The sequence below is a fragment of the Zootoca vivipara genome, chromosome 3 (genome assembly GCF_963506605.1).
Source record: "Zootoca vivipara chromosome 3, rZooViv1.1, whole genome shotgun sequence".
Lineage (NCBI taxonomy): Eukaryota > Metazoa > Chordata > Lepidosauria > Squamata > Lacertidae > Zootoca > Zootoca vivipara.
Window position 1 is genome coordinate 93,910,112 of NC_083278.1, and position 14,401 is coordinate 93,924,512.

Here is a 14,401-nt window from a genome sequence, read left to right on the forward strand (position 1 = left end):
AGCTGCCTTCCAGGGACTGTATGGGAGCTTGTGGCCGCTGCCTTTCCCCTCCGTCTGTCCCCTCTGCCCGGACTCGCCTCTCAGCCTCCTGCACTTCCACGCCACCATGCCTCTCAGCCTTAGAGCCAGCTTGTGCTGAGGGTCGCCCTACAAAGTGCTGGCCCGTCCCGAGTGTCCTCTCTGCTTGTCCAGCCTCCACTCCGGCTTGGCTGTGTTCAGAGCTGCTCGGTTCACTAAGCCTGGCTTCCCCTGTGCCCGGGTGCCTACCTGGTGCTTGAGCCGTTCCATAGTTGCAGGGTGCTGGCTGCAGCTTGCTCTCTGCTACACCCCTCACGCATGCCAATCCTCCCTTGGCATCTCTCTCTTCTGCTTTAGATGCTGCCAACTTCATGCCGGCTGCTACATTTGCAGCCCTCTTCCCTCGGGGTAGCCATCAAGAGATTGTGGGCTTGCTGTCACAGATGGGGTGTTGGCTACTCCTGAGTAAGCACTCCACACATCCTCTGGATTTTCATAGTTTTATTGTGCATGCTATATACAGTGGTGAGATGTCTCAAATCATGTCTGCTCTGCATGGGGCAGAAGCCCACAATGGCGTCTCGTGGGCTCTGACCCCCCTTTTAAGACTCCAAACGCCCCTCCTCCTTGCTCTATGGGTCCTCCGTGGTCCCAAACCAGGCTCCTGATGTGCCGTTCCCTCTCCTCCCTCCTTTCCAGCCCCTGCTGAAGCTAGCTCCTCCCCTGCTTCCCTGCTACCAACCTGGAGCTGAGCCACCAGGACTCTGCAGAGCCCTGGACCCGTCTTAACCCTTCCTGTTCCTGATTTGAACTCCCAGACTTGCTGCTGCTCTCCCATTGGATGGAAGTAAGCAGAGTGGGCTGCTCTCTGCAAGCCCTCTCTCTTACACGTAGGAATTCACTTTTAGAGATCAGTGTAGTGGAATTACACAGCTAGGGCCCAAACTGCTGTTTTCTTTGTTGCGCCTGCAACAAATGCTGATGCAGCTGAGATTCTCCAGTTGTAGTTGGATCTATAATGTCTATATCACATTCCTGCTCTCCCAAACTTTTCCTTTTCAAATTGCCAATATTTCTCAACCGTACATTCAGGAGACTAGAAGGCTATACCGGTTTTCTTCTTTAAACAAAATGCAAAGCTACCCCACCCCACCCCAAAAAAAGTGGACTGGCGAGATTGCATAAGAGCATGTTTTAGTGTAGATAGAACTGCTCAACGTGAAAGCTTACTAAGGAATTCTTAATACTAAAAATCACACAGACAGTCCTCTTGTATTGCCATTTAGATCTATCATTCTGATTGATCACTGTGTGTTTCACTATTATTGAGCCTAATTTAACCCTATACACTTACACATCCATCTACTCCATCTATTGTACCTGACATTCTACAAATTACTTACTCATGCAAATGATGACCTAAGTCAACCTTTTATGCTATTCGTGTTTAATTATACAAATGATATTTGATAAATAAGATTATACCTCCTTCCATATGTTTATTCTCTCCTTGATGAAAGTGAAATTTAATTTTCATGCAGATTTGTTGGAGGCTGTGCTTAATAAGTGCTGAGTTTCATATAGTGTGCAGATTACTCTGGTTTTGGGAAGTTGACAAAAACAAAATCCGTTCACAGAGAAGAGCTGTTTTTAATTAGATGCAATTCCAGCGACCGGATCTTGGAATCGTAGAATTGAAAACCATGCGTCTTGATTGATAGAACAAAATGAATATAACAAAGTGAGCATTTTGGCAAAAGCAGTATGAGAAGATGCTGACTTGTGTTTTTTTTTTTTGAGAGGGTATTTCCATATTAAGCAATAAATGAAATTTGATGTATGATCAATTGAATTAATGCCATTAGGAAAAAAAAACATTCAGTAACTAAAGTCTTGTCTCATTTACTAAATAAGAGTAAAGGGAACATCAGAAATATACTGTTTTGGTTGACTGACCAGAATATACCGTACCACCTGGTCTACATAGCACTGTCATACCTCAAGGCAGCATTGATGATTGCCAACATTTCACACAGTTATCCTACATCCTCTACTGATGTTTCCTGCTGATGAAGAAAAACACAAATGGAGAAGTGGAGGGTTATGACTCATGCAATAGTCTGGGCTGCTAGGAGGGGCTGTACCACTGCAATGTTTAGGCTTTAGGCTTTCCCAGCTTAGCATAAAACTTATCTGTTGAAAGTTGAATGGACCCTCAACTGTGCCAGAAAGACAGAAATATTGAGAGCACTGTAACAGCATTTAATGGAAACCTTAATGAGAAAGAATGGTTCTTTTAAAAAATTCTTAAATATATAGCTCAACCTGTTCCTGCATGTATGCACCTGGGCATGTCTTCAGCTGTTCAAATATGAAGTGTGTTTGTTTAAAAATAAAATCACCTAACAGCCTAGTCACTCAGGTGTGTGCTGCAACAATGTAGAAGGTTAGGTTGCAGTAGAACGTTCAGTGAAGCAAGGGAGCAATTTCATCTTACAATACTGTCAATCACTTCTACGTAATTACCAGAGGTGTTACTATGGCATACAGATCTTTACCTAAGTACTGTATGCCAAATGTTTTGGTGTTGGTTATCAGCTTGGGAATATTAAATTGGGAGGGTGCTCTAGTTTACTGTGTAGAAGCAAACTAATTTAAAGACTTTATTTAGAGATTATTTGGGGTAATTAAGGGGGTTATGAGAGAGAGATGAATTTGATTTAGAGCAGGATTTGTTGCGAAATTAATTGAGGGTAAATAAATTCAAGAGAAGCTGACTTTGAGTGATTTAGGATGGGGTGAAGATTAACTGAATAATTTATTTGGGGTGATTTGGATAGGAAGTTTGCTGGCTGACTATGTGAAGTTTAAATTCTAAATGTGTGTTTGTTTAATACACACGCAAACTCATTAACAAGCATATGCAAATATATGCCCCTTTGTCTTTTAAGTTCCTAGCAATTTTCCTGCTAATTAGTGTGCCACACTTGTACGTAGTTTTTTAAGATGTTCAAAATGTCTAGAAAGGTCTGTGAGATGTCTCCCTTACTCTTGAATCTGTCTCACCACCACAAGACTTTGCAATTGCCCATATCTGTGCTGCGCAACAACATCTGTGGCCTGTGGCTAGCAATGCTGGCTTGCCAGTGTGGGAGCTTTGACCTTTGCTGATGTATTACATTTGTTAGCTTTGACGGATTTTGTATTGGAGTGGGTGTGGCAAGATTCAGTTGACCAAGCCTGCTTTAAAAAGGTAAAGGACCCCTGACAGTTAAGTCCAGTCGCAGGTGATTCTGGGGTTGCGGCACTCATCTTGCTTTACTGGCTGAGGGAGCCGACATTTGTCTGCAGACAGTTTTTCCAGGTCATGTGGCCAGCATGACTAAGCCGCTTCTGGCAAATCAGAGCAGCGCACAGAAACCCCGTTTGCCTTCCCGCTGGAGCAGCACCTATTTATCTACTTGCATTTTTTTGGCGTGCTTTCAAACTGCTAGGCTGGCAGGAGCTGGGACTGAGCAACAAGAGCTCACCCCGTCACAGGGATTTGTACCGCTGACCTTCCAATCAGCAAGCCCTAAGCTCAATGATTTTTAGACCACAGCGCCACCCGCATCCCATAAGCCTGCTTCATCTTTATGTAAAAATGGTCTAGAAGTTTTGTTGTTATCTTTTAAGTCCTTTATTAATGGGCTTTTTTTGCTTAATTTGGTTTACTAGTTGACTTGTTGGGTGGGTGGGTGGGAGGTACATTGTTTGAATTCTGCACTTTTATTCAACTTGTTTAGTTTAAACTTTTATGAGGCTTTCCTTATTAGCCACCACGAATGCTATTTGCAGCACACATACTTTTAAAAGTATTAAAATGAATAAATATACCGTTATGTGGTGCAAATGAAAATAAGCCTCTTACTCTTCCCCACAGACTACTTAAGGCTGCTTGAAATCTCACAGCTCAAATGTTATTTGTATTTTTAAGGTTTGGTCGGTCAATTCTGCAGGCAGGACTGCTAGCAGCTGGACCCAATGCAAGACAGGCCCAGCCCCTCCTCAAGGACTTCATGCACCTCTGTTTGATACAGTGGCATCTACTTCAGCTGTGGTGAAAATCAGTCCTCCTCTTAAGCCAAATGGAATAGTCAGTCTCTACAGGCTGTTCTCAAATAATACAAAGGGAAAGGATATGGTGGTGAGTTTTCATCAGACAAATTCTTCTTTTGAGCTGATAAGAATATTTGCTGTTTGATTTTTTAGGACTCTCCACAGATGTAAAAAAAAAAAAAAGCAGCAGCCCTTTGTTTGGTTTCATTCCTTTGTAAATAGGAAAAAGGACCACATTTCCAGTGTGGTTTGCTGTGCGCAATATTCTGTCCTTTTTCTTATCAGCTGTCAGAAGGAACGGCCACCCAGCAAACCATCCATGGACTGAGGCCTTTTACTACTTATTCTGTTGGGGTCGAAGCCTGTACCTGTTTCAGCTGCTGCAGCAAAGGACCCGTGACACATGTCACCACAGAGCCAGCTCCGCCCTCACAGCAGCCTCCTCCCTTCATTCACAGCATGACCTCAAGGAATGCTTCTTTGCAGTGGGATGCACCTCGGGAACCCAATGGCATTGTAAGAAGGTAACTGCTGGGATATCCTTGGTGTCAACACTTAACATCTATGCTGGCTGGGCTGACTCTTCAATTGGTTTTCAAATGTCTGCCTTCCATTTTCGAGTCAACTTTAACAGCATTCACACCTGGCACCAATAATAGGAAAGAGGCTAAAGGGGTTTTTTTTTGGTCAAGTGGCATGAAGGAAAAGACTCAAAGACTGCCTAAGGAACACAATGCCCATTGATGTTAAAGAGCCTTATAAAATGGAATCTCCTTGTAGGAGGTGCTGGAACTCAGTTTTACTCAGAGTAAACCCATTTGGATTAATGAACATGACTAAGTTTGGGGGGTACTCTGAGTAACTCATAGTTGAATGTCACCCAGTGTATGCATTGCCTTCAAAATAAACTGGAATCCTAGCAATCAGTGTTTGGTGTGGAGAAGAACAGACTGAGTCTAGTTGCTCCATCCAAACAGCAACTAGGTGAGATTCCAAATGTTATCAGGTTGTTTATATGCAGCCATGGTTGCTGGACTGTGTGCCACACCCTTTCACCAACATGGGGAACGGGTAATTGGTTCAGTTTGTTCTTATTATGTATTTTGTTTTTTCTCTTGTTGTGAACTGCCCTGAGATCTATGGATGAAAGGCAATATACAGTGGTACCTCTACTTACGAATTTAATGCGTTCCGAACGCACATTCGTAAGTAGAAAAAATTTGTAAGTCGAATCCCATAGGAATGCATTGGGAGAAAAAAATTGTAAGTCGAAGCAACCCTATCTAAAAATTCGTAAGTAGAAAAAATCCTATCTGAACAGCATCCAAGATGGCGGACGGAGCTCCATTCATAAGTAGAAACATTCTTAAGTCGAGTCATTTGTAAGTAGAGGTACCACTGTACAGTTTTAACAACAACAACAACAACAACAACAACAACAACAACAACAACAAGGGATATACAGGCGTTGGCCTGATACCATTCGCATATAGCCAAATGAGAGGCCTATAGCTTAGTAAACCCTCACCATCACAGTAATACCAAAAAAACCTCAGTGTCTTGTTGATGCCACCAAACTTACTTTACCTTAGACAAATCAGGAATGAATATTGGTGCCTAAGAAAACTAGGCAGATTAATTATCTGTTCCTTTGGCATTGACAGTCTTGGAAAAAATCCCAGGCATATAGATACTAGCGGTCTACAAATCAACATTGGCCTTTTTTTCTTCTTGCTCTACCCCTACCCCACTGCACTGTTTACCATCTAGCCTCCCCCCTACCATCTAGTTTGGAAAACTCAAAACCCAACACACTATTTTGTGACATGGATTTTAGAAATTTGTTTTTGGTGTGCCGGGATTTGTCACATTTTTTCCAGACTTATGCTGTATTAGGGTCCAAGCATTTGATGCTGATCCCAGTAAATAGGATGCTGGCACTAAGGATCTGGAGAAATTTGTGTTCATCCCTAGACATGCAGGTCTAGTTACCTAAAAAAGTTATCACTTCAATATTTTCAATACTGGCATATAGTTCAGTTGTCAATAATCATTGGTTGGTTGGTTGTAAGATGCTCTGGGTTGCACTGGGCAAGATAAAATGACTAGAAAATTCAGTACGTCATCATCATCATCATCAATGGTAATTGATTTACAATAAGTAAAATATTGAAAGCGGTGTGCAGAGTTCTGCAGCAATTAAGTTGAGAGCAGGCCCTTGTGTTTGACCTGCAACAAGACACATAAGCAGGAAAGGTAAGCTTCTGTTTACCTGCTAATTGTGGCTCATTAGTGCTTCCGTCTTTTCCTCCAGGTATGAACTCCACATGCACACATCCTGCCCTTCCTATTTGCAGCCAAGAGAAGGAGCTTGTAAACTTGGCCCTGTTGAAGTGAAATACGCAGGAGATGCTCAGCGTTCCAATGTGAGTGATCTACAGCCTTATACAACCTACAACCTGAGGGTGGTGTCTTACAATTCAGTAGGAAGCACTGCTTCAGAATGGATCAGCTTCACTACCAAAAAAGAAGGTGAGTTAATACAGGAGAGTATAAGAAACGTATTCTGCCACTTTATATGCTTAGAGCATGAATGGGAACGTGTGGCCCTCCTGATGTTGTTGGACCACAACTCGCATTACCCTTGGCCATTGATCACTGAGGCAGGCACTGGTGTGTCTAGTTTTACTGTATCTTGTTCATTATTGTTTTTAATCATCTCTATGGCTGCGACATACCATTTGGGGTTCATGCCATGGTGTGTAAGCATTTTCCTCTCTTAGCATCTTGACAATGGTGGAGATGGCAAAGGAGTGTGGTACATGGGGGTGGGGTGGGGCAGTGAGGAGAAATCCATCTATTTCATTTCAAAGAGCAAGTGACAAGAGCTGGGAGGAGCAATTTACCAAAGCATTGCCCCTCCACCAAGTTCACACTAGAGGTTTACATTAATCAACGATTGGTAAGCAAAATAATGGCAGCCCAAATAATGCTATTATAGCTATATGGGTTGGCTTGCCTTTGGAGACCTTTATTTGGTGCAGACTGCTTTCTTTTCTTTTCTTTTTTGGCTGGACATTTATTTCAACACATTCCTATTAACTCAGAGTTAAAGTTACTAAAAATTAGTGATCTGAAAAGCAGACTTCTCTGCAGCTTTACAACAATGGGTTTGCAATGAAAGGTTGGCCTCCTAGGAGCCATCATTGCAGGTCACATTGATTATATAGTCTAGTTAGTTAATTGCTGTATTAATTTATTCAGCTTGTTAACTCCATCAGCTCCTCAGGTCTCTTGTATGTGCACTCTGCGTTCTTTGTTTCACTTTCCTCTGTAGGTTCTGAAACAAATAATTTAAAAGAAGAAGTCACTGGCTTGTAAGCTTTCTTCTTTCCTTTAGCGCAGAGCCAAAATCATGACAAATGAACATGCCCACCTTCTGTCCATAAACTTACTTTCATCTAACACAGTATTTCAAGAAGAGTGTTTGATTATATACTTATGTATGATCCTATTGATTGATTATCTGGAGCAGTGAAATAGATGGTTATTTGCAACACTTTCTAACTGTTTTTGAAAGTAATGCTTTGAGAGGAAAAATCAAAAGAATAAAAACGAATGGGTGTCAAAAGACATAATTTATTCTTGAATAAATATAGTTTGGAGGGGGGAAATTAACTCCATTGACAGTTTTAGATTAAATTGCCTTAAATATTAATTCAATATGAAAAATGGCTTCCTTGTGTATTTAATAATATGAAAGATAATTAACAGCTCTAGAAGTATTTAATGTTTCTGGCACGTTTATGGGAATGCTCACAATTCCAGCAATTGCAAGTGAAGTGCAACTTTTTTTCAAGTTGTGATGAGTTAGTACGGTTCTGATCCTTTCCACACATTCTGCATAACATTATTTTGTTTGTTTGTTTGCTTGTTTATTAAGACATTTATATACTGCCCTTTACCAAAAGGCCACATGGCAGTTTACCACATAATATGTAACATAATTATTGCACAGCACAAAAAGCACTGAAAAGCAATTATTTCCATACAACTAATTAAAAAAGCAGCAGCATCAAACCACTTGTAAATTACTTCAGGCCCTATTCCCTTCATCCAAAAGCCTGCTGAGGCAGGTATGTCTTCACCTGTTCCCTAAAGGAAAACAGTGATGTGACTAGATGTATCTCAGTGGGGAGAGTGTTTCACAGACCACCCAAATATTTGGATTCTCCAAACAGCAGTGCATTTTTTGCAAACACTATTTAAGAGTATGTGTTCTCTCTGAAATATTTTATGTGTGAGATAGTTCATGATCAATCTTGCTTTATACCTAGAACTTAAGTTTAAGTTTTGTGGAAGTTAATTATGTTATTGTGTCTGTACTAGGTGCTATGCCTCTGTGAGCTAGTGTGTTGTAGTGGTTAAAAGCGGTAGACTCGTAATCTGGGGAACTGGGTTCGTGTCTCCACTCCTCCACATGCAGCTGCTGGGTGACCTTGGGCTAGTCACACTTCTCTGAAGTCTCTCAGCCCCACTCACCTCACAGAGTGTTTGTTGTGGGGAAGGAAGGGAAAGGAGAATGTTAGCCGCTTTGAGACTCCTTAGGGTAGTGATAAAGCGGGATATCAAATCCAAATTCTTCCTCTTCTTCTTCACTTTTTGCTCACCAACCCCCTCACCAAAGCCATCCCTACCCTTTCTCCCGAACTTTGATCCTCTCCCTGCAGAGCTTGCAAAAACCACCCTTCCCCTCTTCCCTCCCTTCCTCCCGTAGACTTTGTCAAACCTCTACAACTTGCTTGGATTGCTCTCTCGCTTGCTTGCTTTCTCACCTAGGCAAGCCACCCCCTTCGCCTTCTCTCTCCTTGCCAAAGCCACCCCCCTTCCCCCACAATCCAGTGCTCCTTCCACCACGCTGAGCTCCCCACACTCGTCCTTTCACTGCTGAGGTGGTCCATCAGCTCTGAGAACCCAGCTTGTCTTCACGCTGTATTTTGCAGTGCTACCTGTTAGCAGCCACACAAAATGCAGTTTGATAACATCCTTGCAATTTTATTGTATGTATAGATATGGGGGGGAGCCCCATTCTGGCTGAAATGCATTTGGCACCAGCAAGTGCAGTACTCTTCAGCAACATCCTTCCTTCATAACTGTACAGAAAATATGTGTGTCCCCATGTACCTATGGGAGCAGCCATCTCTCCCCCCCCCCCACACACTGTTCCTAATGCAGTCAAACCTCAGTTCTAGAACGGCTCTGTTTTCAAACATTTCGGCTCCTGAAAGCCAAAAACCCCATTCAGAGAATGTCCGGCATAGCTTCTGCTTGAATGCAAGAAGCTCTTGCAACCAGTTGGAAGCCTCACCTCGGTTTTCGAACGGCCTTCCGATTACGTTCGACAACCGAGGTTTGACTGTAGCCTTACAGGGGCCTGGGTACATGGGTATAGTCATCCTTTTCCCTCTATAATCCGCATCACTGGATCTATGAGAAAGCCAAGGTCAAACAGGCAAGAAGTAGGCAATCCGACCGGGCAGGATGTGAGAGTCAGGGTTGAGCAAAGTAAAGGAAATGAGCGTTGGAAAGCAGATTCAAGGAAGTTCAGGACCTGCTCTTTGGCAGGTTCAAACCAGGTTCAAACCAGGAAGCTCTAACTGGAGCTGTCAATCACCTTCCTATCAGCCTCCTTATGGGAGCTCCTGGGAAGGTGGATCCAAAGACAACAGAGCAGCTTGTGACTTCAGGTGAGCTTGTTGAATTGCATTAAAAATGATTATTCCTGACACTAACAAGTGGTCCTCTAAGGATTATTACTGAATAAATGTATGTGAAAAGTCCTGAACATTACTAGGCATTAGTATCCTCCAACTGCAGCAGCCCACGTGCTCATATCGTGTCTTCCTGCTCCATAGCAGGAGTGTGAAAATGGCTCTAGATCTTATACAGATGTGTTTAATCTCTAAAAACTGAAGAGGCATTTATTTATTTATTTTAAAAAAGACTTTTTTCCTGTCTGTTTTCTTCTGCCAGTACCTCAGTACGAATCTCCATTTACAGTTGTCAGCAATTTATCCACTCTCTACCTTGACTGGAGTCACACCTTCTCACTGAATGGGCCGCTGAAGGAATATGTGCTAATGGAGGGAGGGCAACGCATCTACAGCGGCTTTGACACCACTCTGTATCTGCCAAGGACATCTGACAAAAGTCAGTTTGAGTTTCACAGTTCTGTTTCTGGCTAATGCGTCACATATATATCGAGTTTTATGAGGTATCTTTATACAATTTGCACCCCACCTTTGGATCAAATGAACCTCAAGGCAGCAACCTATAGAGCAGGCATCCCCAAACTTCGGCCCTCCAGATGTTTTGGACCACAATTCCCATCTTCCCCGACCACTGGTCCTGTTAGCTAGGGATCATGGGAGTTGTAGGCCAAAACATCTGGAGGGCCGCAGTTTGGGGATGCCTGCTATAGAGCGATTTCCAAGTGATACTCAGAGTAGACCTATTGGAAATCAGTGGTCTCAGATTAAGAACATAAGAAGAACCTGCTGGATTAGGCCAATGGCCCATCTACTTCGCATCCTGTTCTCACAGATGCTTATGGGAAACCTGCAAGCAGGTCCCCCAAGCCCAAGGCCACTCTCCCTGCCTGCGGTTTCAAGCATCTCTGCCTCTGAGGGAAGAGGTGAAGCACAGCCATCATGGCTGGTATCCATTGTTAGGATGTATCGAAGAGACAGTTGACATACAAAGAGACAGTTGACATTTGTAGCTATCTTAGATTGGGGAGGGAGGGAGGGTATCTATCAGGATGTGCAGACCAAAGCAAATTCCGGCCTCCTCTCCTTGAGCTCTGGAGTACTGATAGCAATACAACACCCTGGGCCTATCATTAAGTGAAGGGAAAATGGAGATGCAGCTGTTTCACTATGCATTAAATGCAACATGTACCTTGACCCTGAATTAACATTATTTAGCTAACAGGCTGGTGAGGTGTGAGGGGGACTTGAGACTTCTGTTGTCAGATGAAAGGGGAAAATACACTCACGCCCCAACCAACTGCTGGGAAATGTGGTTTGGGAGCCTTAGAAATATGGAATCTGTTTGGCAGATTCCTTCATGTGTATAGAGCTGTACCTTGAATTGAAGCCAAGTAGAGTTTTATGCAAGTATCAGAACATACAATGGGCTCTAGATCAGCTACCTCCTTTATTGCCTATTAAACCCTTAGTTATGCTTCTAGGGCAACGTAAGTATTTTCTTTTGGTCCCTTTTCATTTCATGTTCTGCAGACACAGAAAGCCACACCCAAGTCTGAATACTTGCAATATCCTTAGTGGGAAGGCATTAACCATACCACATGCAGTGGTTGTAAAAATACTTAATAGGGAGATGATAAAAGGCATTTTCCATCTTCAGGAGAAGCTGTTTTCATTCAGTAAGAAGCCACTTTAGAATTTATATGCTAATGATTACGTTTTGTATATGAAATCGATCAATAGCCAACGTCATACATTGCAGAAGACAGTCCTATGTTTAAAAGGCTGTTATTCCTCTCTTTCTGAAGGCCCTGCACCCTGCAGGGGAAGACTGACTGGACGCCCTGGATGGCAGGATCCACAGAGGCAGGACATCCCAGTGTAGAACTTTATTCCCCACTCCTTCTTGATGTAGATCTTCACTCACCCCTTTTTCGCTGGTGGGGAGGGAGGAGCCATTTTGTGCCAAATTCTGGTCACCCCAACTGGCTGGAAGGGACTCATGAACCTCCATTTGGTGCATTATGAGTAAGGGATGTGGGTGGCGATGTGGTCTAAACAACAGAGCCTAGGGATTGCCGATCAGAAGGTTGGTGGTTTGAATCCCCGCAACGGGGTGAGCTCCCGTTGCTCGGTCCCTGCTCCTGCCAACCTAGCAGTTCGAAAGCACATCAAAGTGAAAATAGATAAATAGGTACCACTCCGGTGGGAAGGTAAATGGCGTTTCTGTGCGCTGCTCTGGTTTGCTAGAAGCTGCTTAGTCATGCTGGCCACATGACCGGCTCCCTCGGCCAGTAAAGTGAGATGAGCGCCGCAACCCCAGAGCCCGCGACTGGACCTAATGGTCAGGAGTCCCTTTACCTTTACCCTTTACTATGAGCATAGCAAGCAAGCAGCCAGGCAGGCAGGGGGAAATGAGGTTTGTGTCAATTGATGCTGGCGACAGGCCATGCCTCAGGTTTAAAGCAGACATATTTAAAGAATTAAATAAGCAGAATAAGAAAATGACAGTATAAGACGTTTATACAGTGTGCATGTTTTAATCATATAGTGTTGTTCAGCCTATTCATTTCAGGTGTCTTGTACGACTGACCAAGGAAGTGCGGTAACACCAGTGATCAAATACAACACTGCTACAGGACTCGGTAAATTCACAAAGGCGGCTCCTTATCATTGTGTGCAGATTTGCTGTCAATGGTACACATTGGCTCTGTGTGTATCTCAAATGATGAAGTGATTCAGATCATGATTCCATGTACCTGGGTGGAATCACACCATTAACAAGGCATTTCAAGGTGGATTAGATGGACCCCTTAAACTTCCAAGTGGCTTTACAGCCTTGGTTTCTCCCAAAGATTAAATGCACATGTTTTCCACCTCCCCTCTTTTCTTTTCTGAGAAACAAAACCAAACTGGCTGGAGAAATGGCCAGAGCTCAATAGGGAGAGACACAGAGGGTTTTTCCCATTTTGCTGGACACAGTGAGTTGTTTTCCAAGGCCACTTCAAAATCACAGTGATTTAGGGGAAGGGAGGTTTAGGCAAATCAGTGTTGTTGTTCATGTGGGTCATTATGTTTTAGTTATGAGAGCAGAGCATTAGTGGCGGAGTTACAATACTGGGGTGGCTTGCTTCTTTCCCAGTTATTATTATTGCCTAACAAACAATTAAAACTCATATCTTATTTTTTTCTGGGGGGGGGAGTACTTTCAGGGAGAAAAAGAAACTGCAACTTTTTAAAAAATAACAAAAATAAAATCGCCTAGCAGGATAGCTCCTTTACCCATTTGTCTGAGTGTTAGAAGCTTTCGTGCCCAGGGGTACCTCCTTCATGTCTCCAGTTTTTGAACTGATTGCCCACAAAAGAAACGAGGGGGTGGAATATGATTTCTATTTTCAGACCACTAAAAGGTAACCTTTTTAGAGTGGCAGGACCTGTGCTCAGGAATTCCCTGCCTCTGCTGAAAACTTTTCCGTTCCAGCAAGCCCCTGGTTACCTTTGTTTAAAATATGTTATATGTTATTTTTTAATGATGGTTTTATGCCTATTTGTTTTTGATTGTGCTGTTTATTTTAGACATGCTTTATCTAAAATTGACTCTATAGACCTCTTGGATAACTTTTTTTTTTCCAGCAAGTGGTTTATAATTCATTCAAAAAGAAAGAAAGAATGCACACCCTTTGCTAGAGAGACCAATGTACCCTGTGAGACTCTTTATTGTATCCTGGTTAAAACTTATTCCTTAAAAAAAGTATTTCCCACCAGACTTCCCTCTTTTAAATCCCCTTCAAGGATTAAATTGACACAGTTGTTGTGGTCTTTTTGGCTTGAGTGCAAGAAAGCTTTTTGCAACATATATTCATGTGAACACACACACACGCGCACACACACCCACACACACTACCTCCTGATAATTGTTTCAGCTGTTCAAGGTTATGTTGATGAATCAGCCTTTGCTTTTACACACACACACCACCTTTTCTTCCCTGGCAGGTGCCAATGCAGAGGTGATTTCCAACCCAAGTAGCAATGCCAGGGCTTAAAACACAGTCTCCAGAGTGCACTAACCTTTATGATCCAACCCACTGGCATACTGAGCCACTGCAGCCCCTTGCAAATGAGCAGAGTGTGACAAACAGCCACCAGCATGTTTCCAACTCCTTATAAAACCAAATAAGGGGCGAAGATAGATCACACTACATTTTCTTTCTAAAATAATGCGTGCCCACCCTCTTCCTTCCCCAGATATCACAGGCCCTACGTTAACAACCCCGGGAGATAAGCACGAAGCAGAGGCAAAGCAGGCAACCTTCTACACAGAGCTGTGGTTTGTGGTCCTAATGGCCATCCTTGGCTTGATCCTTTTAGCAGTTCTGCTGTCCCTGATCCTGCAGAGGAAAATAAGCAAGCAGCCTTATGCACGGGAAAGGCCTCCTTTAGTCCCACTTCAAAAGAGGATGTCGCCGATGAGTGTCTATTCACAAGGAGAGACCCACATGGTATGCTGCTTGGACTGT

The 14,401-nt window shown here is 43.1% G+C and overlaps 1 protein-coding gene across 1 annotated transcript in view; it reads left to right on the forward strand.

Annotated features, from left to right (window-relative positions):
- Window positions 1-14,401, forward strand: part of USH2A (usherin) — a 452,818-nt gene that overhangs the window by 430,548 nt on the left and 7,869 nt on the right. Inside the window, exons 66-71 of the mRNA XM_060273280.1 lie at window positions 3,995-4,204; window positions 4,402-4,640; window positions 6,431-6,648; window positions 10,150-10,326; window positions 12,446-12,529; window positions 14,130-14,383. Of these exons, the coding sequence (XP_060129263.1) occupies window positions 3,995-4,204; window positions 4,402-4,640; window positions 6,431-6,648; window positions 10,150-10,326; window positions 12,446-12,529; window positions 14,130-14,383 (1,182 nt within the window). The remainder of the gene's footprint in view (window positions 1-3,994; window positions 4,205-4,401; window positions 4,641-6,430; window positions 6,649-10,149; window positions 10,327-12,445; window positions 12,530-14,129; window positions 14,384-14,401) is intronic.